The 23954-nt window shown below is 39.8% G+C and overlaps 1 protein-coding gene and 1 long non-coding RNA gene across 3 annotated transcripts in view; one reads left to right on the plus strand and one right to left on the minus strand.

The window, feature by feature from the left end:
• Nucleotides 1–23954, plus strand: part of LOC132404749 (uncharacterized) — a 63730-nt gene that overhangs the window by 16003 nt on the left and 23773 nt on the right. Inside the window, exon 2 of the long non-coding RNA XR_009515665.1 lies at nt 21983–22111. This is a non-coding gene — a long non-coding RNA (uncharacterized LOC132404749). The remainder of the gene's footprint in view (nt 1–21982; nt 22112–23954) is intronic.
• The window catches only part of usp46 (ubiquitin specific peptidase 46), a 66273-nt gene that overhangs the window by 11123 nt on the left and 31196 nt on the right, over nt 1–23954 (minus strand). For both annotated transcript variants that reach the window (XR_009515664.1, XM_059989195.1), the window contains exons 2-7: nt 21531–21611; nt 16432–16645; nt 10498–10724; nt 8058–8134; nt 4462–4545; nt 1338–1535 (exon numbers count right to left, since the gene is read on the minus strand). Coding sequence is in view for 1 of the 2 variants with exons in the window: in XM_059989195.1 (XP_059845178.1) it covers nt 1338–1535; nt 4462–4545; nt 8058–8134; nt 10498–10724; nt 16432–16645; nt 21531–21611 (881 nt within the window). In the remaining variant the exon portion in view is untranslated. The remainder of the gene's footprint in view (nt 1–1337; nt 1536–4461; nt 4546–8057; nt 8135–10497; nt 10725–16431; nt 16646–21530; nt 21612–23954) is intronic.

The following is a 23954-nucleotide window of genomic DNA, read 5'->3' on the forward strand; positions in this document are numbered from 1 at the left end:
GAGGGTTTAAAGGAAGTTCCCAAAAGTGACACCAGGTTTGAATGGCTTGTTATACGAAGAGCATTTGATGGCTCTGGGCCTGTACTCTTTGGAATTCAAAAGAATGAGGGATGACCTCACTGAAACCTATCGAATGGTGAAAGGCCTTGATAGAGTGGACATGGAGAGGATGTTTCCTATGGTAGGAGAATCTAAAACCAGAGGACACAACCTCAGAATAGAGAGGTGTCCTTTTACAACAGAGATGAAGAGGAATTTCTTTAGCCAGACAGTGGTGAATCTGTGGAATTCTTTGCCACAGGCAGCTGTGGAGGCCAAGTCTTTATGTATATTTAAAGCAGAGGTCGATAGATTCTTGACTGGTCATGGCATGAAGGCTGGAGACTGGGCTGAGATGAAAATTGGATCAGCCATGATGAAATGGCAGAACAGATGCAATGGGCCAAATGGCCTAATTCTGCTCCTGCATCTATGGTCTTATTAACTGATAATATAAACTAGCGAGGTGCTCAGAAATAAACCTTTATTTTAAACTTGTCCATTATGTTAGGCAGACGGGGCAGCAAGGTAGACAGGGAAAGGAATGCAATATCTTGTATTATCGAGGAGCTGAAGTGTAAATTCGCAAGCATTTACTAGCCATACTGAGGTACATGCAGTTAGTGTAAATGTAGGCCTTTTATTACATTATATACAGATTATACTTCTTATATTTAGGTGAAATCAGAAAATTGAGACAATGTAATTTCCAAGTCTTAACTGAAAGGAAATAATATGTTTTCAGAGGCTTTGCATCATTTTAAATTTTCTCACTATGACTAAAACGATCAATTCCAAATATTAAAACAGAAGTAAAAAATAATCCAAAAGTCAAATATCCAAATTCTTGTCTGGTCACTATGCATGAAATTGCAAACTGGGAGTTTTCTGTCCTCAATTGTTCAGGTATTAACCTCTGTTCCAATAATGTCATGTTACATAAATTTGTTGAATGGTTTGTAGTCAATTATTTTAAATTTATTTGTGGAATCCATACATTCATTCAGGAGTTTACTCTTTAGTCATATAGCAACAGTAGTAATGTTTAATTTCCAACAAAATCAGAAGTTTTGTTTATAAAGTCAAAGGATTAAGCAACTGACTTCTGATTTTATGGGCCTGACCCCACAACCCATATTTGCAGCTTTATCAACTTCATGACATTCATTACCCATGTTCTTTTAAATATTAATTTAAATATTTTAATGTACTCCACAGTTTTTCTGCTAATGAAATCTATTTCCATGTTCATGGTAGCTTAGTTTGCCATAGCAATTAATGAAAAACTTCAAACAAACCTGCCACAGTGAACGACAACAGCCACTAGATCATACATCCGGTCCAGATTAATAGCATCTCCTGATGTATTAAACAACCTCAGCTCCAGTGGAAACACCACTCGGTAAGAGAGTTTTGTGTACCGATGTAATTGTTCCATATATTTGAACCTCTTCAAGTGCAATGCAAGAATCATGGGCAGCTTCTTCACGCACATTCTGTCAACCCAAAACAAAACAAAACAAGATTAATCTGTTCACACACAGAAATGGCAAGCCAAATTTCTTGAAGCAAATGGCACTTCAGTAATACATGAAACTCTCAGTTCCAAAAAAAAGTCCAGATGTGGGTGACTAGTTGTAAACATTAGCAAGGATTACTCTTAGATGAAAACACTATGGCTTCATTCTCATGATAAAACAGTAGGGCCTCTGCATTCACATAATGCTGGAGGAATGCAACAGGCCAAGCAGCATCCACAGAATAGAGTGAGCAGTCAACATTTTGGGCTGAGACCCTTCCTCAGGACTGGAGAAGAAAAGATGACATCAGAGTAAGAATGTGGGGGGGAGGGGAGGAAGAAATTCAAGATAATAGGTGATAGGTGGAAATGGGAGGGGGAGGGGTGAAGTAAAGAGCTGGGAAGTTGATTGGTCAGTTCCTCCGTCTCTGCCGCATCTGGTCTCAGAATGAGGCTTTTCATTCCAGAGATAAGGAGATGTCATCCTTCTTCAAAGAAAGGGGCTGCTCTTCCTCCACCATCAATGCTGCTCTCAGCCGCATCTCTTCCATTTTGCTCATGTCTGCCTTCATCCCATCCTCCCGCCACCCCACCAGGGATAGGGTTCCTCTTGTCCTTACTTATCATCCCACCAGCTTCCATGTCCAGCAAAAAATTCTCTGTAGCATCTGCCATCTCCAAGAGGATCCCATCACCAAGCACATCTTTCCTTCCCCGACACCCCCCACAGTGCTTTCCGCAGGGATCGCTCCCTAATGACTCCCTTGTCCATTCATGCCGCCCACTGATCTCCCTCCTGACACTTATCCTTGCAAGCTGAACAAAAAGTCCTTCCAGGTGAGGCACCATTTCACCTCTGAATCTGTTGGAGTCATCTACTGTATCTGATACTCACGGTGTGGCCTCTTGTGTATTGGTGAGACCTGACTTAGATTGGGAGACCACTTCGGTGAGCACCTACGGTCCATCCACCAAAAAAAGTGAGCTCTCTCATTTTAATTCTACTTCCGATATGTCAGTCCACAGCCTCCTCTAATGCCACGATGAGGCCACAACCAGGCTGGAGGTACAACTCCTTATATCCCATCCAGGTGGCCTCCAACCTGATGGCATGAACATTGATTTCTCAAACTTCTGCAAATGAATCCCCCTACTCTCACTCCCATTTCCCTCTCTCATCTGATCTCCTTACCTGCCCATCACTTCCCCCAGTGCTCTTCCCCCTTCCGTTTCCCCCCCCAATGGCCTTCTGTCCTCTCCTATCAGATTTCCCCTTCTCTAGCCCTTTATCCCTTTCATCAATTGCTCAGCTCCTTACTTCACCCCTCGCCCTGTTTCACCGATCACCTACTACCCTGTATTTCTTCCTCGTCTCCCCACCTTCTTATTCTGACTTTTTGTCTTTTTTCTCCAGTCCTGATGAAGGATCTCAGCTCGAAATATCAACTGTTTTCTCTTTTTCATAGATGCTGCTTGGCTTGCAGAGTTCCTCCAGGTGTATGTGCCTCTGTGTGTTTGTGCGTGTGTCTATGCGCGGATCTTGGATTTTCAGCATCTGTCGATTTTCTCTTGCTTGTGAGGGCCTCTACATTATTGAACCCCCTGCCAAGGAGGGTTGCATAATAAAAAATAGTTCATCTGAAGGAACAACACATGAATAACTCAATAAATAAGTGACACAGAGTACAGGCATGGGTCATGAAATTCTGAAAGACTGAGTTCTTCATGTAAGGAGACAGCAAGGTCACACATCCCCTCACTAACCCATCACTGTAACATTCTTTCATCATCAACCGCACCCCCACAAAAGATATAGCTATATTTACATGTTCAACTTCAGGAACAAACTCGGGAAAAATTAAAGTCCAGTGACAGCCCTGTTGAAAGTCATTTGAAAATATCGTCCACCTGACTGCAAATTATTTCAATTATTGTGGACACACATGGTGAAATGTAGTGGATAAGATAAAGTTATATACTTCCCTCACAAAATAACTAATTAATTTTTGAATTATAACAACTGAAAGCCTGGATTGCCATTGGCAGCCATTAGTTTGAATGGGTTACCTGGGTTATTATAGCTTCTTGAGTAGGATTGAAAAATTCTCCTTTGATGTTTTTGTATTTTCTGTTGGTATGCACTTACAGACTGATTTCTACATCAATATCATCTGACATATCAGCGAATGACATAATTGTGACCTCAATTTGTTTTGAAATTTATTGAAGAAACTGAACTGACCTCTTCAGTGCACTAAAATTCTTGTGCTTCTAAATAATCAAGAACAGTTCATGTGTTAGAATCACATTTCCAGTTTTGTAGATGTGCTCTAGAAAGACAGAATAGTGCTAGTAAGGTTTCAAGAGCTGTCAAAAAAGCTAATGTAATTGCTTAACTGTGTAAGGTGCTCATATTGACATTTTGTTTTAGACCTTACTCTCTTAGCTGTTGCCCTCTAAAGATGGCCTGAAAGGTAATGTCACTGTCTTCTACCAGTTTTGCCATGTCTCCTATCATGGCTACATTGTGATGTTCTAATGGCAGTCACTTGTGATGGGATTTGCTCCTGTGCTGTACAATGTTCAGTTGCAGGCTAAAGTGGATGTGAAGACTTATGTCACATGGAACCTTAGTAAGAGGTTGAAGTGAAATGAGATCACTAATAAATATGAAGCCATTTTGGCAAAGCTCTCAAAACTTTTAGAAACAAAGATTTAATTCATGTACTCTATGCATTGAAAAGCATAAACTCAGGGTTTCTAGAACTATTAACTCAGAATTTAATCACTGCTTAGCCTAGCATGTTAATTATTTGACAGCCAGAGAAGATGTACTAAATTTATAATCCCTTACAACTTGTAGATAAAATAAGTTACAGGTTATACACTTTCAATGTACTCACCTTTTCTGAGCCTCCTGTTTACTACAACATGTCTCACAGTAATATTTATGTTCACTGCACAGTGTTTCCGTGTTGCTGAAGTCTCTAAGAATAAAAGTTGGGGATGTGTCACTATTAAATGTGTCTGCAAATGCTCCTAAAACATTGATTACATTAATTTTAAAATCATACAGGAAAATTTGAACAGGGTATCAGTCACAATTCAGATTACTTGTAAAGAATTATTAGAAGTTAAAAAAAAGATTAGAAATAGTAAGGTGGTGTGGTAAAGTGCACCATCATAGAAGTATTCAGTAACAACACGTTGTATTGGGAAATGGATCGACATTATTAATTTCAGACACTCGTACATTCCTGTCTTAATCATAAAACAAAAAGAGAAGGCACCAACCACCATTTTTCTATAGGAATGCAAAATAGAAAAATAAAGACATGGATAAGGATTAACAAACAAAACTACATTCTCTCTCGATTAGATATTTCAACCTAATTCCTTCCCCCCCCCCCCCTTTGGAACAGGAGTAAAAAAAAGCTAGAGCAGGATTCCTGATCAATTTCATCTTCTCCAGAGATGTTGAAACTTTACATTGGGCTGGATATAATCAGCCTTCATAGTTTCCTAGATGTTATTGGGCAGAAACCCAAATTTCATTTTTTTTTAAATTACACATCATTATTATTGTGATCCTGCTGAGAAAGTCAGTCAACACACACGCAAAAATTAATCTTTCCAGATTCAATACCAAGTTGTCTGATTTTAGATCAAATTTATACTGTCGATGTTGGTATTGGTTTTACTGCAATCATTTGCAAGCTGCTTGTTTCTTTACTTATCCTATTATAGTGCCAGAGTGTAATCATTTCTAACTCCAAATCAGCCCAGACCTTTCCCTCATTTGGTACCCCACCATTACAAATCTCACCCCACAGCACCATTATCAAACTCCACTTCTCCTCCCATCTCATTTTCTAGTGTTTTCCAGGTCTGACAAATCAATTTGAAATATTAATCTTCCTGCCATCATTTTTGTATGATATTGAATATAGAAACAGAAGGAGAAAAGCCGAGTTCACTCAACCTATTTTCATAAGGCATGCTCCCCAATCCAGGCAACATCCTTGTAAATCTCCTCTGCACCCTTCCTATAGTTTCCACATCCTTCCTATAGTGAGGCAATCAGAACTCAAAGAATATTTCCATGAATTTCTATCTGCATTCCTAGTAAACAGAATATCAAAGAGGGATTTTTTTTTAAGTGAGCTCCCTATATTTGTTGTAATGACAGTCTTTTAAAAGCCCGTGGCTGTAATACATTCTGTAGCAGTAATATCCTATTTAAGACCATAAGACTGTACAACATAGGAGCAGAATTAGGCCATTTGACCCATCGAGTATGGTCCACCGTTCAATCATAGCTAATCCTTTTATCCCTCCTCAGCCCCGCTCTCCTCCCTTCTTCCTGTAACCTTTGATGCTGTGTCCAATCAAGAATCTATCAAGCTTTGCCTTAAATACACCCAACAACCCAGACTCCACAGCTGCCTGTGGTAATAAATTCTACAAATTCACCACCCTCTGGCTAAAGAAATTTCTCATGAGGCTGTGCCCTCTTGTCCTAGACTCCCCCATCCTTTTGAAATCTACTCCATCTAGGCCTTTCAACATTCAAAAGGTTTCAATGAGATCCTCTCTCATCCTTCAAAATTCCAGCGCGTACAGACCCAGAGCTATCAAACGTTCCCCCATAACTATTTTATTTCTGAAATCACCCTTGTGAACCTTACTTGATCCTCTCCAATGCCAGCACATCTTATCTGAGATGAGGAGCCCAAAAGTGTTCATAATACTCGAGGTGAGACCTCACCACTGCCTTGTAAAGCCTCAGCAACACATCCCTGCACTTTTATCCTAGACCGCTTGAAATGAATGCTAATATTACATTTGCCTTCCTCACCACCGACTCTACCTCAAAGTTAACCTTTAGGATGATAAATACATTTAGTTGAATCTTAAGCGTTAAAATCTATTGCAGAAAACCATGAGGGTCCCATAGTATTTATTGATTGAACATTAAGTTTCATAAACTACCCAAGTTACTCTTTTCTTGGCTCCTTATATTTAATGTTACAAAATACAGCTTAATGCACACTGTAGCTACTTTATTAGTTACAACCGGTTGTTAATGCCAATATCTAGTCAGCCAATCATGCAGCAGCAACTCGATGCATAAAAGCATGCTGAGATGGTCAAGAGGTTCAGTTGTTGTTCAGACCCAACATCAGAAAGGGGAACAAGTGTGATCTCCGTCACTTTCACTGTGTTACTACAGTGGTGTGCAAAAGAGCAATGCTGAATGCACATATCGAACCTTGAAGTGGATGGGCTACTGTAGAAGATCACAAACATACACTCCTGTATTATGTACCTCCTGTAACTAATGAAGTAGCTACCATGTGTACATTCTTTATCAATTGAGGAGATCAGTTCCATTACTCAATATTCAATGCCAGCAGCCATAGAAAGATTTTATTGTCTGCCAAGGCATTTTATCCCATCTGTTTTGCTCACTCAGTCATGCTTTAGTTCAAGGGTGTCAGCACTTGCTTGTGAAATTAACTTCTGCATTAGGCAACTGGAAGCATATCAGGAACATATTCAACACTTCACAGAAATATCTGTCTTAGAATATCCATTTTGCCTATCTAAAGTTAGAGAAATCTGGATGTCCTATTTTCTGGTTTACAAAAGACTGCTTTGCTGGTAGTGCAACTAACTAGAAAAGCTAACAGAATTTTTTTTTTTGCTGGGAGAACCAAATACAAAGGTAGGGAAGTTATGCTTCAGTTACAAAATGGCTTTGGCAAGACTACATCACATCTGGTGTACTGCATACTGTGATTATCTTATTTAAAAGGTCATGTTAATGCATTGAAAATTGTTCAGAGATATTTCATTGAACTAATATTCAAAATGAACAAGATGTCTTAAGAAAAGCTGCAAAGGCTAGACTTGCATTCTCTGGAGCTTAGAAGAGTAAATGGAGAACTGGTCTAAACATGCAAGATCCTGAGAGGTCTTAGCCAGAGCAGTTGAGAAAAAATGAAGTGGTTGGAGGTGGGGGGGGGGGGGGGTGGTGGTGATAGAGTTCACTTCTGAAATTATGTTGATGCCCATTTAAGAAAGATGGCATTTTTTCCTCAGAGAGGGTTGTTTTATTTGACATTCAATTTCCTCAAATGTTAGAGGAAGTCATCTCTGAATATTTAAGGCATAGGGAAGTAGATAAGCAGATTAGTGACAAGTCACCAAGGGTAAAATGGAGTTAAAGTTGCACTTAGATCAGCCCTGATCTTATTAAAAGGCAGGATAATCCTGACAGGCAGAGGCCTACTCCTCCTTCATATGTGTAGATTGGATAATCTTAAGGGTTTCTACTTATTTTTGAAACTTCTGCCATGTAACACTTTAAAAAGCTGGAAAGAGAAATCTCCTTTGAAATTAAAACACCTACCATTGAGGGAAGCAAAACAACTACTTTATAAAGATAGCTTTAAATTATATAATTTCCAAGATTACTTAACTGGTCACTACTTACCTGAGGCAATGGGTAATTGATGTGTTCTGTTCCACGTCAACTGAAAGATCCAAAAAATCTTCATCTTTGCTGCTAACCTGCAGAATACCCCTTATGAGTTAATATATACTTCCCATGTTACAAATTTGTCTACATTTCAAAAGTATTTTTCAGTGTGACGCATTTTGGGATGCTCAGAGGTAGTGAACTACAAGTGATTTTTTTTCCCACTTTAACAAAGTTTAAGTACATGTAAGGGGTACTGAATATAAAAACAGAGTAGTCAGCTGAAACCTTGCTGGAATTTTGTGCTTAATTCATAGTCCCATGCTTTAGGAAGGATGTCAAGGATCTGGAGGGTGCTCTACAGAAAATACTTAATAGAATCATACACAGGATGAGCAAGTTTAGTTACATGCACAAATCGGAGAACTTGGAATTATTCTCCTTAGAGTGGATAGTCTAAGAGACATCTAAATAAAACATTCAAGATAACGAAAGGTTTTAATACCAAAAATAAGAAAGAGACCATTTCATCTACAGAATAGCAAACATCCACAAGTAATAAGTTCAATATGGTTACCAAAATTCTAAAGGGAAACAAGGAGGTTAAAAAGATCTCAAAAGCAAAATTTAAAAAGTAGCAACATCAGATTCTAAAAAATTTATTAAAAGGAACTGACATCCAGCTGAACAATTTTCAGTTTTGAGGTTAAGGGTAGTAGGCTATTATGACTGCTTGTGCCTTGCTGTACCAGTAAACAGACATTGCCATTCAACTTCAATTTGATTTCCCTCCAATAACCCTTAAACCACAACCACAACACCCATGTTCCTATGTTTCTCAGGGTCAAAAAAAATCTGTAATCTTTCTGTTTTAAAAAAGCTTTCACTTTTTGGATCTGGGCTTTGCTGACAAGTACACCTTATTGCCCATCCATAAATGCCAGCCTGCCTGGAGTTGCAAATTTGAAAGTTTCAAAGAAGAAATGTCACCTCATCTCAATCCTAAATGTCTGATCCATAGCCTCAAGTTGGACTTCTCGTACTACACTTGCTAATGAAAATGGCTTTGCAGCATTTACTGATTTCTGAAGCTGTTCTTTGTTAAGATTATGGTCTTCTTTCAGAAAGAAACTTAGCGGATAGTTTGGGCATCAACTCCCATACCTTTCCTTGGTAAAATGATCAAACAGCACACACAATAATGACACTAATGATCATTACAACACTGTGGATCAAATCGCGAATTTTTGATATTATCACTCAAACTTGAAACATCACATCCATCACTTTAAAAATTCATTCACATCACAAACCTTCACTGGCTACAGTGTCCATTATCCACATGATACACAGCAGCACTGACTAAGATTTCTTCCAACATCTCCCAAACTTAACTGCACAACTACCGAAAGAAAAGCAGAAGACATAGGGAATATCACCACTTCTAAGATCACTTCTGTGTACCTCTGAGTTGGAATTGTAACTTCATTGTTCCTTTACTGTTTGAAATCTAAATCTTAGAATTCCCCATCCAAAAACACTGCTAAAATATCTTCATTACAGACACTGCAACAAGATGACTCAATATTACTTCCTGAAGTACAATTAGAAGTGGGTGATAAATAATGGCTTTATTTTTAAAATCCATTTCTTATCAATAAAATAAGGTAATTTACAATTTTGCATGCAGTCTCATGACTATTTGACTTACGTTTTGCATAAATTGTTGACTTGCCTCAGGTGCTATGTAACAAGGTTTAGTTCGTTTGCATGTATTTAAAAAGGTTGTTTAGAACACTGGGAGAATACAGGATACCTTACAGCAGTGTAGGCAATGAAAATTAACCTTACAAGATTTACAAATCACAACCAAAAAAATTGAGATACAGAATAAAAAAAAAACATTCTCATAGAATATGAAAAATAAATATATAGACAGAGAACTGAACTAATTTACCAACAGCAATTATTACAGACTGCTATTTCACAGTGGAAAGCCTCTTAAAGAGACTTCCTTTGGAAACTGACAAGCCAATCACTTCTGCTGATACTTCTACAACAAACAATGCATGTTTTAAATCAAGCAAGCTACAGATGGAGTAGGACTTGATTAATTCAAAATAAAGTTACATTTTCTTCTATATAATTTCTTTTAATTATTAAATCAAAATAAAATTTTACAATTCAGCCAAGCCAAATTCAGGTAATCTATATCCAAAAGGCTGACCATTTCAGTTGAATTCATAATCTCAATTATACTGCTTGTGAAAAAGATATAGGAATTGCTCATTCAAGAGGTAAAATCTAATAACTGGAGGACATAGAGCAGAGGAATTGGATAATCCACTAGTTTAAAGTGAAACCAAGAGTCTTATCCACAGTTGAAAATTAGTTTTAAGAATTAGCATGTTTTTCAATAGTAAAATAAAAGTGCAAATTTTCTGTCTTTACTTACTGTTTCACAGTTCAGACATCTTGTCTCATTCGTGAGTGTTCCCTGAAAAATTTCATGTACCCATGTGGGTTCAAGTTTGTTCTCTTCAATTTCATTTGCATTACCATTCTTCAATTTTCCATTCTGTTTCTCCTGCTTCTTCTCTTCCTGCAAGATGTCAGCGATGGTATTCAGCAGGTAGTTCAGAAATTCGTGTGCATCTTGTTGCATGTAGTTATCAAACAAATCTACAGTTAAAAAGAAAAATAATTATTTCACAATTGCAGACCTTTATCAGATCATGCAGGATTAGCTCCACAGCATGCTTGTGGTGTTGTGCTACAAGTTCCACTATGAGCATCTCCAAAACAAAGTTATGGGGAAGACATTTTATCCTGAGTATTATTGATACAGAGTCCATAAAAATGACAGTGGCTTTTTGTTCCAGCCAGCGTGTAAACACTCACTTTTTGCCATTATGAAAGTACAAATAGATAAATTGAAGGCATAGATGAACAAATTGAGTAATACTGCATTGTGTGGTTATACCTTATGGTACTGAACTTATCCATTGAAGAGGTAAAAAAAATAACACCCTAAAACCATATTTTTTGCACAAATAAGCTGCCACTTAACCACTCAGAATTGTATTGTCTTATGACATGAAATTTGTTGTTTTGTGGCAGAACATTGTGAAGACATTAAATTATTGTCAATTCCAAGAAATAGTCAAAAAGGAATAATGAGGTAGGTTTCATGGACCATTCAGACATCTGATGGCTGAGGAGAAGAAGTTGCTTCTGAATCTTTGCATATAGGTCTTCAGGCTCCTGTACCTCGTTCCTAATGGTGGTAAAGAAGAGGTCATTTTCCATATGGTAAGGGTCTTCAGTGAGAGATGCCACTTTTGTAAGACAGCATCCTGTGAACATGTCCTCAATGCTGGGAAGAGTTGTGCTCGTGACAGAGCTGGATGAATCTACAAACTTCCACAGCAACTTGCAATCCTCTGCATTGGACACAACATGCCAAGCCTAGTGCAAACAGTCAGGATTCTCTCCATCATAGAAACTTACAAGATTGCTTGGTGACGTACCGAATATTCTCTAACACCTAGTGCAGTAGAACCACTGGCATGCCTTCTTTGTGACTGCATCAATGTGTGTGGATCCACGCCAGATCCTCTGAAATGTTAACACCCAGAAACTTAAATCTGCTCATGCTTTCCACCACTGGCCCCTCAGTGAGCTTTGGTCTGTATTCTCATAACTTTCCCTTCTCAAAATCCATTATCAATTTCTTGGTCTTGCTGACATTAAGTGCAGGATTATTGTTGCAATAACACCCAACCAATTGATTGATCTCACTCCTATGTGCTTCCTTGTAACTATTTGAGATTTTAACCAAAAACAGTGGTCTCAATTGCAAACCTGTAGATGTTGCTTAGCCATACAGTCATGAGTGTGGAGGCAATAGAGCAGTGGCTAAGCACAAATCATGAGGAGCACTTGTGTTGATTGTCAGCAAAATGTTATCACAGATGCATACTTACTGTGGTGTCCTGATAAGAAAATTGGGGATCAATAACTAGGGCAACTACTTGGAATTTCTGAGCTTGCAAAAAGGGGGCAGGGAGCATACATCAAATCATACAGCACAGAAATAAACTCTTAGTGCTGACCATCAAATGCTTATCTTTACTAATTCCATTTGTTAGCTTTTTGTCTGTGGCCTTCAATGACGTGGTGATATATTTCTAAAATGCTGTGGGAGTTTCGGACTCCAACATCCTCTTAGCAGTGAGTTTTACATTCCAAATTCCCTTGGAGATTAAAAAAAGATTCTTCCTCAAATCACATCTGGAACATAAGTCCTTTAGTTTTAAACCCTCCGCCAGGAGAAAAAGTTTTCCATTGTCTACACAATCAATGCTGTTTCTAATTTTAAATACATCTTAAGTAACCCTTCAATTTCCTTCATGGAAAACAAACCCACTCTATCTAGTCTCGCTGCATAGAGACCAAGTAAAATATAAGAGGTCCAGATACACCCTCTGGAAAGCCATCTCACATGAAAAGTGGCAATCCAGACCAAACTTGAATCACTGAAGGATGCTCAATAGCTGTAGCAGGGCTATAATGCTATCAACTCCTACAAAGTGAAGACAAGCAACATAGGTGACAACAAAGGTTTTGTTCCTACATGAGCTCAATGCCTTTTATGCTCACTTTGACTGATAAAACATTGGGTTACTTTTAGAAACTCGCACATGCCCTATGATTTCAGTCTAAGTTAGATGTGAGAGCATCCTTCAGGGGTGTGAATCTACAGGAAGTATCTGGCCAAGTACTAAAGACTTGGGCTGATCAACTGTCTGGAGTGTTCATTGGTATCTTTAATCTCTTGCTTTGGTAGTCTAAGTTACCCACCCATCTGCCCCAAACAAAGAAGAATGTGGTAACCTGCCTCAATCACTATCATCCAGTAGCACATACATCCACTGTGATGAAGAGCTTTGAAAGGTTGAAAGAGATGAAACATATCAACTCTTGCCTAAGGTTAATATTTCAGAGGATCTGCCTTGGGTCCAGCATGTAAATGCCATTACAAAAAAAGCACAACAGCACCTCTTATTTCTTATAAATGTCTATATACTCAGCAAGTCATCCAAAACTTTGACCAATTTCTATGGATGTGTAGTGGAGAATATATTGGCTAATCACATCACAGACTGGTATGAAAGCACCGATGCCCTTGAATGGAAAAGCCTACAAAATGTAGTGAATACAGCCCAGTCCATCATGAGTAAAGCCCTCCCCACCATGAGCACATCTACTGGAGTACTGTTGCAGGAAAGCAGCATAGATCATCATGGACCCCCACCATCCAGGACATGCTCTATTCTCGCCACTGCCATCAGGAGCCACACGACCCACACCACAAAGAGTAGGAACATTTATTATCCCTCAACCATAGGGGATAACTTCATTCAACTTCATCTGCCTAATCACTGAAAGATTCACACAATCTATGGACACACTTTCAAAGACTCTTCATCTCATGTTCTCGATATTAGTACTTTTTTTTTCTTTTTGTATATGCACCATTTGCCTTTTGCACATTGTTTGTTTGTCCAACTTGTGTGTGGTCTTCCACTGATTCTATTCTGTTTCTTCATATTTACTGTGAATGCTCACAAGAGAATGAATCTCAGGGTAGTGTATGGCAACTTGAACTTTGAAAGGCTCCACCCCAGTCAGTATCCTGATAAACTTCCTCTGGAATACTCTATGGTGTGGTAACCATACTGTAAGTACACACAGTTCTGTTGTGACCTAAGCAGTGTTTTATAAAGATGTCCCTCCCTGCCTTATATTCTAGCTAAGGGAGAGCATATCACCTACATCTTTTTCACCACCTTTTCTAGCAATGGTGCATTTTTACAGATCTTTGGACTTCTACACCAAGATCCTCACTTTTCTCACTCTCAAGAGTCCTACAATGCATCATGTAGGTCCTATTAGTTCTTCTTCAGTGCAGAACCTCACATTTACCTGGTTTGAATTCCATCTGTCAATCTTGTCAACATCATCATGCAGCCCAAGACTATCCACTTCACTGTCAACGCCACCAATTCTCATGTCATCTAAAGACTTACCAGTGACATCTTCTACGTTCACATCCAAAACATTAACATATGACGAACAATAAGGATCCCAGAATCAATACCTGTGGTCCACCACTGGTCACAGGCTTCCAATCGCAAGCACAATCCTTCATCAGCACCTTTTAGCATTTACCAAGCCAATTTGCTGAATTGCCTGGGACCTTGACCACTTGAACAAGTTTCTCATTGGAACCATGTAAACTCCATCAATTACACAGCCCTCAATACTATTACTTCAAAAAAAAACTCAATCAAATTGTCAAACATAATTTCCTTCTAAGAAATCCATGCTGACTACTTTTGATTATTCTCTGCTTTTCCACATGTAGATTAATCCTGACCCTGGATTTTCTTTTCCAACTTTCGTACCACTGCTATTAGACTCACAGCACATCCCTGAAACTCATGTTGAATAAAGGTACTGATTTTGCCGTCCTTCAATCATTTGGCACTTTACCTACGGACATAAATTTAACAACCGACACCTCTGAAGTCCTCTAATGTTCTAGCATTTCATGCCCCTCTCCCCAACTTCTCCAACTACAATGCCTTTCTCCTTAGTAAAATCAGAGAAGTATTAGTTCCTCACCACAACCTCTGGGTCCAAACACAGGTTGCATTTTTAGCCTCACCTTTTTCATTGGTTACCCTCTTGCCTCAAAATCCTTAATCTTGTCCAGCCATAATATTGCATGTTGTCTCCTTTTTTAAAAAATATGTATATTCCCTCCCTTTACACTTTCTACAATCCTTCCACATTTTCAATTCTTCATACTTGCTGTGTATTTTCTTTCATTTTTTCTTTCCTTTTATCCGACCTTCAATATCCTTGGACATCTAAAGCTCCTTACACTTACTTCCCTAACCTTTCAACTTAGGGGAACATGTTGGTCCCAAGTTCTCATTACTTACTTATTTTGAATTACTCTCACTTGTCTGATGTAGGCTTACCTGCAGCCAACTGCTCAGAGTCTACTTTTGCAGGTCCTTTCTTATGACATGAGTTCTGCCGAGGAGTCTTGGCCTGGGGCATCAACTGTACTATCCCCACCCCGTAGATGCTGCCCAGCCTGCCGAGTTCCTCCAGCATTTTGTGTGTGTGTTGCTTATGACATTGAACTCAGCTTTCGTTAATTCAGGTCTTTAATTTCTGCATCATCTTCATCTTTTCTCATTACTTATTATAGTCCCACTCTCTAAAATGCTCTCCCACCGACAAATGAACGACTTGTCCTGCTATATACTGCAGAATTCAATGCTGTTCCTTCTCCATTGAGAAAATTTAGATACTGGCTCAAAAAACTCTGCAGACAAACTTTTAAAAATTCCAGTTTCTCTACACCTTTGGCACTAACTTAAAGGATCCTACATTTGAAAACCACAAACCCTATCTACTTACAATATCCTTTTGTGTTTTATTGCACCAATAATGTGAAGCTGTTTGTTACTTCAAGTTAAAAATAACATCTAAAAACTCTGTTGAGGAGATATATTATTCTTCGCCACAACGTTATAAAATTAGACATGAATCAAGTAACAATAAACAAAACAAAAGATGACCTCTTAAAACTTTCCCTTCATTATCTGATATATAGCTATTGGTAGGATATTTAACAGCTTTGTCAAGCAGAATGTTATAACTGCAATATCATATTCTATATTTTTGTACCAATTTAATCATTATTCATAAAGAATACCCAAAAATGGTATCCTGATAAGTATTCAATATTGCCCAAGAGAATTTCATTTGAATCCAGGAATAAACCACACTATGTACAGACCAAGCAGACAACTGGCAAATGAACTATAATAAAATACAAAGTGATGCACTTCCATAAAAATAAACAACAATAAACAAATAAACAAACAAATGGCACATATCTACTCTGTAGATAGAAACTATTGCCTTTAAGGTCAAGAGACACCGATTCAAAAATGATAGACAAAAAATGCAGAATAATTCAAGGAGGAAAATCCTTCCTAGGAAAAGAGTGGTTAAAATTTGGAACCTAGTAATGGCAGAGTTAATGGAGGAATCAGAATAGAAAAAAGACTAGGGAGTCAATTTTCAAGGTTACAAGGTAACCACAGGAAACTGGGAACTACAGAACTGTTCTGCAAGGAGTCAACATAGATAGAATGGGGCAAATAACCTCCTTCTCGGTAGTAATCATTCTATGATTCTTCAGTTCTGTGAATGATCTACTAACTTAGGTACATACTTGTTAAAATGTGTTACAACTAAACATTCACAGGATGCACGTAATTTTTCTCATTGCAATACTTACCATTCTCTTTGCGTAACCTGGAAATAAATTTCTTGGGAGGAATCACACCGACCTTTTTCTTCTGGGTGGCAATGGAATGGAAGAGGTCAGCTAGACACGTCAGGAGATTTTCTTTCTTTTTCTGCTGTGCCTTGTATGCAAGTACATTCTCTCGAAATGGTCGGCAGAAGTACAGCGCTTGCAGCACAGAGTTACAGTAGCAGGTGTTCCCAAACTATAACACCAAAAGACAAATGGCATTTATATCATACATTAATACAGTTTCTCATATAATAGTTCCTAATTTTATACTTTACATAACCAAATAGAAAAAGGTGTTCAAGAGTCATAGTTTTTAACTGTCACTCTTTATATCATAGTACTGTATAAAACTTTCAAAGCAAAAGATACTCTGTCCAGTTGACTGAAGGTCACTCTTAGAAGTAGCTCATGGTAAAGAACTATAAATGCTTGATATCAAGATTTCTTTATGAAAATAGTTCCATTTACTACAGCCATCTTAAACCACTCATTTTAATTTAGATGATACAACCCACCAAGCTCTTATTCTAAGATATATTATGATTTGAATCACAGTTAAAGATTACCTATCTTTTGCAGGAAACACCTCTATACTTCAAAGAAAATGTAGCAATTTTTATTATATTTTGTTACCTCACTGATATTTTATTCTTATACAGCAAATTTACAGAGTGTAAATGGAAAATGATCCTGAAATGCTTGACTATATTCAGGCAAGACCCAAGTCAGAATAATGTTTACTATATAGCTGTTCTGGTGCAACAGATCCAACCATTACATGAATATTATTGGTTAATATTTTAGTTAAGTATTATGTTTCTGGTTTATGTGAACCAGGGAATTTAGTTTCAGCCAAAGAAACATCAAAGGATATAGACAATGTGAAAATGCAGAAAAGAAAAACATGCCTGGCACTTCCAAGGGGATAATAAGGATGTGGGGTGGTGGGGGGAGGGGGGGGAGAGTGAAACTGAGCCTTCTGGACTCAGTGGTGACAAGAGAACTGCAGGTAATGGAATCTGGAGCAATGAACGATCTGCTGGAGGAAATCAGGGGGTTGAGCAGGAGGAAATTAGTTGCCAAATGTTACATTAGGCTAACAGTGGGTCAGTGTCAATCCACAGGGTTCCTTCATCAGAGTACCCGTTTGCTCCAAATTCTAGCCTCGTCTCCATTGTACTACTCCTTCTAGAGCCAATATTGAACTCTACAACTCCAGGTAACTTAGTTTCTCCCTCTGTATCAGTCATCTATCTGCAACATATCGGCTCAACTTGATCCCCCCCACCTCAAGATCCTGTTTGATCTATGGCAGTGGAGGACATACACAGCCAGGCATGTCTTCCTGCACTGTGTTTCACAGCTCCACAGTCTTTTGTCTACATTCTCACTTTCTGACTGCCCCATTGACTAGATAACCTGTGTTGACAGCTTACCTCCACATTACTGATTTTTACCTCATCAGTGATGCCCTCCTTCCTGAAACTTAAGCTTCTTTCATCCCATAGTTCTCATAAAGGGCCTTCAACCTGGAATATTGACTCAGAACCTCTTCCTATAGATACAGCCTCAGCTACTGAGTATTTCTAACATCTTAAATTTGCAGCATCGGCATTTCTATCTACTTTCAGGCCTTTAAGTATCTCTGCCATAATAATCTTAGCACAATGTAAGCAAATCAAAGATCCAGTCCAATTAGCTCAATGGATTGGGGCACTTTTAGTGACATTCACCAACATTCAAAATGTATGTAGTAAGATTTAATTCCTCAGCCACAAATTGTTCATATTGTTAAGTTCCACTGAAACCAATTTACATCTCCCTAATTTGTCTCCTTAGTCCCTTTTCCTTCAGCAACCAAACCTGAATTATTGATATTGTGGATGCTTCCTTCACTATCTTGACAGTCTATAGATGTATTCTCATAGACCTCAATCCTATATTTCAAATTTCATTCTGGAATTTAGTTAGAAAGAATTAAATTACTGGAAATAGTCCAGATCCTACACATTTTTATAGGAAGTAAAACACTCTTAAATCACCTCAGTCTACTCTTCTCCCTGTACTCCCTGTAGCCAAGCTCTGCTCATACTCCATCTACAGGATTGTAGATGATACCACCATAGTGGGCCATATCTCACATAACAAATAGATGGCATACAGGAGATAGAGAGCCTACTGAAGTGGTATCATGATAAACTTTCCTTCAATGTCAGCAAAAGAAAACAGCTGGTTATTGACTTCAGGAAGTGATGGGGGTGGGGTGAAGAAGGCAGATCAAGGCTCCTGTTTACTTCAACAGTACTGAGGTTGAGAGCTTCCAGTTTCATAGAGTGAACATCCCCTGTCCTAGTCCAATCATTTTCAGGCCAGGGACAGGAAAGTTCATCAGCACCTCTACTTCCTCAGGAGGTTAAAGTAATTTGGCATTTTCCCTTTGACACTCACCAATTTTAATCAATGTACCACAGACAGCATCCTGTCTGGATACATCCTATCTGCCGTGACAGCGAGAAATTAGAGTCGTGGACAACGCTTGGCACGTGGAAGCTACAGCACAGCATGGGTTAAAATAATGTGAACCTGTACAGAACAAGGTCCATAGAAGAATAAACTCCCCTTAGCACAGTATGAAATACCAAGGCCATGAGAAGACCAGACAAAATAAAAATCCTAATAGAGGACTAAGAAGTCACTTTTGATCAAATTTACTAGAAAAAGAATGTCTCCAAGGACAAATTAGTCTTATTCATGCAAGATTTCTTGATGATTTTGAAACAAATGTTTATTTTTTCATGTAAACACAAGGAAATCTGGAAGTGCTGGAAATTCAAGCAACACACACAAAATGCTGGTGGAACAGAGCAGACCAGGCAGCATCTATAGGGAAAAGTACAGTCGACATTTCTGGCCGACACCCTTTGTCAGGACTAACTGAAAGAAGAGATCATAAGAGATTTGAAAGTGGGAGGGGGAGGCGGAAATCCGAAATGATAGGAAAAGACGGGAGGGGGAGGGATGAAGCTAAGAGCTGGAAAATTGATTGTTTGATTGGCAAAAGGGATATAGAGCTGGAGAAGGGAAAGGATCATGGGACGGGAGGCCTAGGGAGAAAGAAAGGGGGAGGGGAGCACCAGAGGGAGATGGAGAGCAGACAAGGAGTGATTGTGAGGGGGGGGGAGAGAGAGGGGGGGAGAGAGAGGGGGGGAGAGAGAGGGGGGGAGAGAGAGGGGGGGAGAGAGAGGGGGGGAGAGAGAGGGGGGGAGAGAGAGGGGGGGAGAGAGAGGGGGGGAGAGAGAGGGGGGGAGAGAGAGGGGGGAGAGAGAGGGGGGGAGAGAGAGGGGGGGAGAGAGAGGGGGGGAGAGAGAGGGGGGAGAGAGAGGGGGGGAGAGAGGGGGGGAGAGAGGGGGGGAGAGAGGGGGGGAGAGAGGGGGGAGAGGGGGGGAGAGGGGGGGAGAGGGGGGGAGAGAGGGGGAGAGAGGGGGAGAGAGGGGGAGAGAGAGAGAGGGGAGAGAGAGGGGGGAGAGAGAGGGGGGAGAGAGAAAAGAAAAGGATGGATGCATAAATAAATAGATAGATAGATAAATAAATGATGGGGTAAGAAGGGGAGGTGAGCATTAATGGAAGTTAGAGAAATCAATGTTCATGCCTTCAGGTTGGAGGCTATCCAGACAGAATATAAACTGTTGTTCCTCCGCCCTGAGTGTGGCTTCATCTTGATAGTAGAGGAGACCATGGATAGACATATCGGAATGGGAATGGGATGTGGTATTAAAATGTGTGGTCATTGGGAGATCCTGCTTTCTCTGGCGGACAGAGCGTAAGTGTTCAGCGAAATGGTCTCCCAGTCTGCGTTGGGTCTCACCAATATATAGAAGGCCACACCGGGTGCACTAGACGCAGTATACCACACCAGCTGACTCACAGGTGGAGTGCTGCTTCACCTGGAAGGACTGTCTGGGACCCTGAATGGTGGTGAGGGAGGAAGTGTAAGGGCAGGTGTAGCACTTGCTCTGCTTACAAAGATAAGTGCCAGGACGAAGATCGGTGGGAAGGGATGGCGGGTCGAATGGACAAGAGAGTCACGTAGCAAGCGATCCCTGTGGAAAGCGGGGGGGGGGGGGGGGGGGGAGATACGCTTGGTGGTGGGATCCGTTGGAGGTGGCGGAAGTTACAGAGAATTATACGTTGGACCAGAGGCTGGTGGGGTGGTAGGTGAGGACAAGGGGAACCCTATCCCTAATGGGGTGGCGGAAGAATGGGGACAGAGCAGGTGTGTGTGAAATGGAAGGGATGTGTTTGAGTGCAGAGTTGATGGTGGAGGAAGGGAAGCCCCTTTCTTTATACTGGCCTTCTATATATTGGTGAGACCTGATGCAGACTGGGAGACCGTTTTGCTGAACACCTACGCTCTGTCCACCAGAGAAAGCAAGATCTCCCAGTGGCCACACATTTTAATTCCATATCCCATTCCCATTATGATATGTCTATCCATGGCCTCCTCTACTGTCGAGATGAAGCCACACTCAGGTTGGAGGAACAACACCTTATATTCCATCTGGGTAGCTTCCAACCTGATGGCATGAACATTGATTTCTCTAACTTCTGTTAATGCCCCCCTCCCCGTCTTATCCATCCTTCCTTCCTTTCTTTCTTTATTTTTTTTCTTTTCTTTTTTTCTCTCTCTGTCCCTCTCACCATCACTCCTTGCCTGGTCTTCATCTTCCTCTCCCTTCCCCCTTTCTTTCTCCCTAGGCCTCCCGTCCCATGATCCTTTCCCTTCTCCAGCTCTGTATCCCTTTTGCCAATTATCTTTCCAACTCTTAGCTTCATCCCTCCCCCTCCTGTCTTTTCATATTATTTCAGATCTCCCCCTCCCCTTCCCACTTTCAATTCTCTTACTATCTGTTCTTTCAGTTAGTCCTGACGAAGTGTCTCAGGCTGAAACTTCGACTGTACTTCTTCCTATAGATGCTGCCTGACCTGCTCCGTTCCACCAACATTTTGCATATGTTGCTTTATTCTTTGAAACAGAATTCACTATGTATAAGTTTCTTCAAAAAACAAAATAGACTTACATTAACCAAACCAAAGTAGTGTTCATTGATTGGGAACTGCTCTGGGCCAATGTCTTTCTCCAGAGCAGAGGCATTGGTGCCCTGCAAGAAAAAAACAAATTTGATGAGAATAGAGCCAGAGGTGTTGCAAACAATTCTTATCATTGAGCAACTTGTGCAAAATGAACCAGCAGTACACAATCATAAATGTGTGAAAAACGAAAAAACAAATGGAGATCATCTTCATTCTATGTTTGGTACAATTCTGGTAATAGGATGCAAACACGAAAAGGATGGCCTCGTCTGATATTGCATTTATACCTTCAAACAGGCAAGCTATCTGGAAAGAATTGAATTAGTAGAATACTGTACACCAGTACTCATTCACATTAACAATTAGTAACAAAATCTTCATATACACAGCACAGCTGCAACTAAATGAGTCATGCTCATTATTTTTTTGCACTGGCCAGCATGCTAAGTAGAAGAGCGAAGCAAACAGAAGATTTTGAAAGAGGGAGAAGATATTAAAGTGGAAAAAGAACAATTTTGATGGCCTCAGAAAGGATCTGCAGGCATGGACTAGGATAGTCTGTTTTCTGGTAAGTGGGAAGCTTTCAATACTAAGAGCACAGAATCTGTATGTTCCTATTAGAATAAAATCCAAGATTACAGATCGAGAACCTTGGTTATCAAGGGATATTGAGGCCCTTGAAAAGGGAAGATGCTTATCAATTATAGGCAGTTAGGACCAAATGAGGCACATTAGGAATGTAAGAGAACACGAGAGAAAGCAGAAAGACTAAAACATGACATGAGATTGTCTGGGCAGACAAACTGAAAGAGAATCACAAGGCTTCTATAGCTATATTAATAGCAAAGAAAAAATATTGGTCCTCTTGAAGATTAGTGTGGTCAACTATGCGGAGAGCCAAAAGAAAATGGAGGAGATCATAAATTAATTTATTTGCATCAGGAGACAGACAGACACTATAGAAACTGAGGCAAAAAAGTAGTGAGGTCATGAGGAGATGTTGACTGTCTTGAGGCAAATTAGATTCAAGATCGTTTAATGTCTTTTCCTGAATGCATGTGTAAAGGAATTAGGGTTGATATGTCCCCAAGGCCTGTTAACGTGCTCACTTGAACCTGGTGGGAGGCTAGTGCAGAAATTGCCCTAGCAAACATAATTAAATTGGCATTAGCCACTGGTGAAGTGCCGGAGGACTGGAGAATAGTAACGTTGTTCTGTTTTAAAGAAAGGGTCTAAAAATAAGCTGGGAATTAATAGGCTGGTGAGCCTGACATCAGCAGTGGGTACATTATTGGAAGGTATTCCTAGAGACAGGAGAAGGCAGAGTGGCAATAAGCCTAAAACTAGAGGTCACAGGTTAAGGATGAAAGGTGAAATCATTAATAGGATTCTGGGGGGTGGGGGGACTTCACCTGGAAAGTGCTGCACGTGTGGTGCAAGCTGCCAGTGGAAGTGCTAGATGTGGTTTTAACTGAAAATTCAAAGAGAAGTTTGGATAGGTACATGGATGAGAGGGTTGTAGAGGGCTCTTGCCCAGGTGCAGATATGTGGGACTAGGCAGATGACCAGGTCAGCATAGACTAGATGGGTCAAAGGGCCTGTTTCTGTGTTGTTGTAGCAGTCTATGACTCTATGTAGGACAACATATGATTTATGGGAGCAGGAGGCAGAAAAAAGGGAAAAAAGTGTGAGAAATACAAAATGACATTTTAAAAGATGTTCGGTGCAGGTCAAGATGGCTGTAAGTTCTGGCATTAACAGTACAACATAACGATACACACACTGTGGACCATATTTGGCTGAGCAGTGATGTAGGCAAGAGTGCAAGATATGGCAGCCTTCACATGATAGTATAGGGAAAGTTATGTCATTTGGTTGCTTATGCATAAAAAATGGAAAATCTGAAAGTAGTACATCCAGCAACAGGGAACCAGTGTTAGTCAATAAAGATCAGATTAATGAGCAAGCAGCTTTAGAGGTGAGAGAACATTCTTTATATGTTAGTGCATAGAAGGCCAGGGAGAATACTTAGGTTAGAATCAAAATCTATTCTAACAGTAAAGATGCCAATAAACATTTCCGCAACAATATGGACAGGGCAAGGCAGAAGTCACCAATGTTCCAGTGGTAGAAATGAATATTCTCACTCTGGGAGCAGCAGGTTAAAGACCCGAAACCTAGTATTGAGTAGGACTCTCAGATTGCATACTTGACCATAAAACATAGGAGCAGAATTAGACCTTACGGGCCATTTAATCATTGCAGATTCAATTTCCCTCTCAGTCCCATTCTCTTGCCTTCTCCCTGAAACTTTTGATGGCCTTATTGATCAAGAACCTATCAACCCCAGCTTTAAATATACCCAATGACTTGGTCCTCACAGCCATCTGTGGCAATGAATTCTACAAATT

This window comes from Hypanus sabinus, chromosome 14 (assembly GCF_030144855.1).
Source record: "Hypanus sabinus isolate sHypSab1 chromosome 14, sHypSab1.hap1, whole genome shotgun sequence".
NCBI classification, from domain to species: domain Eukaryota; kingdom Metazoa; phylum Chordata; class Chondrichthyes; order Myliobatiformes; family Dasyatidae; genus Hypanus; species Hypanus sabinus.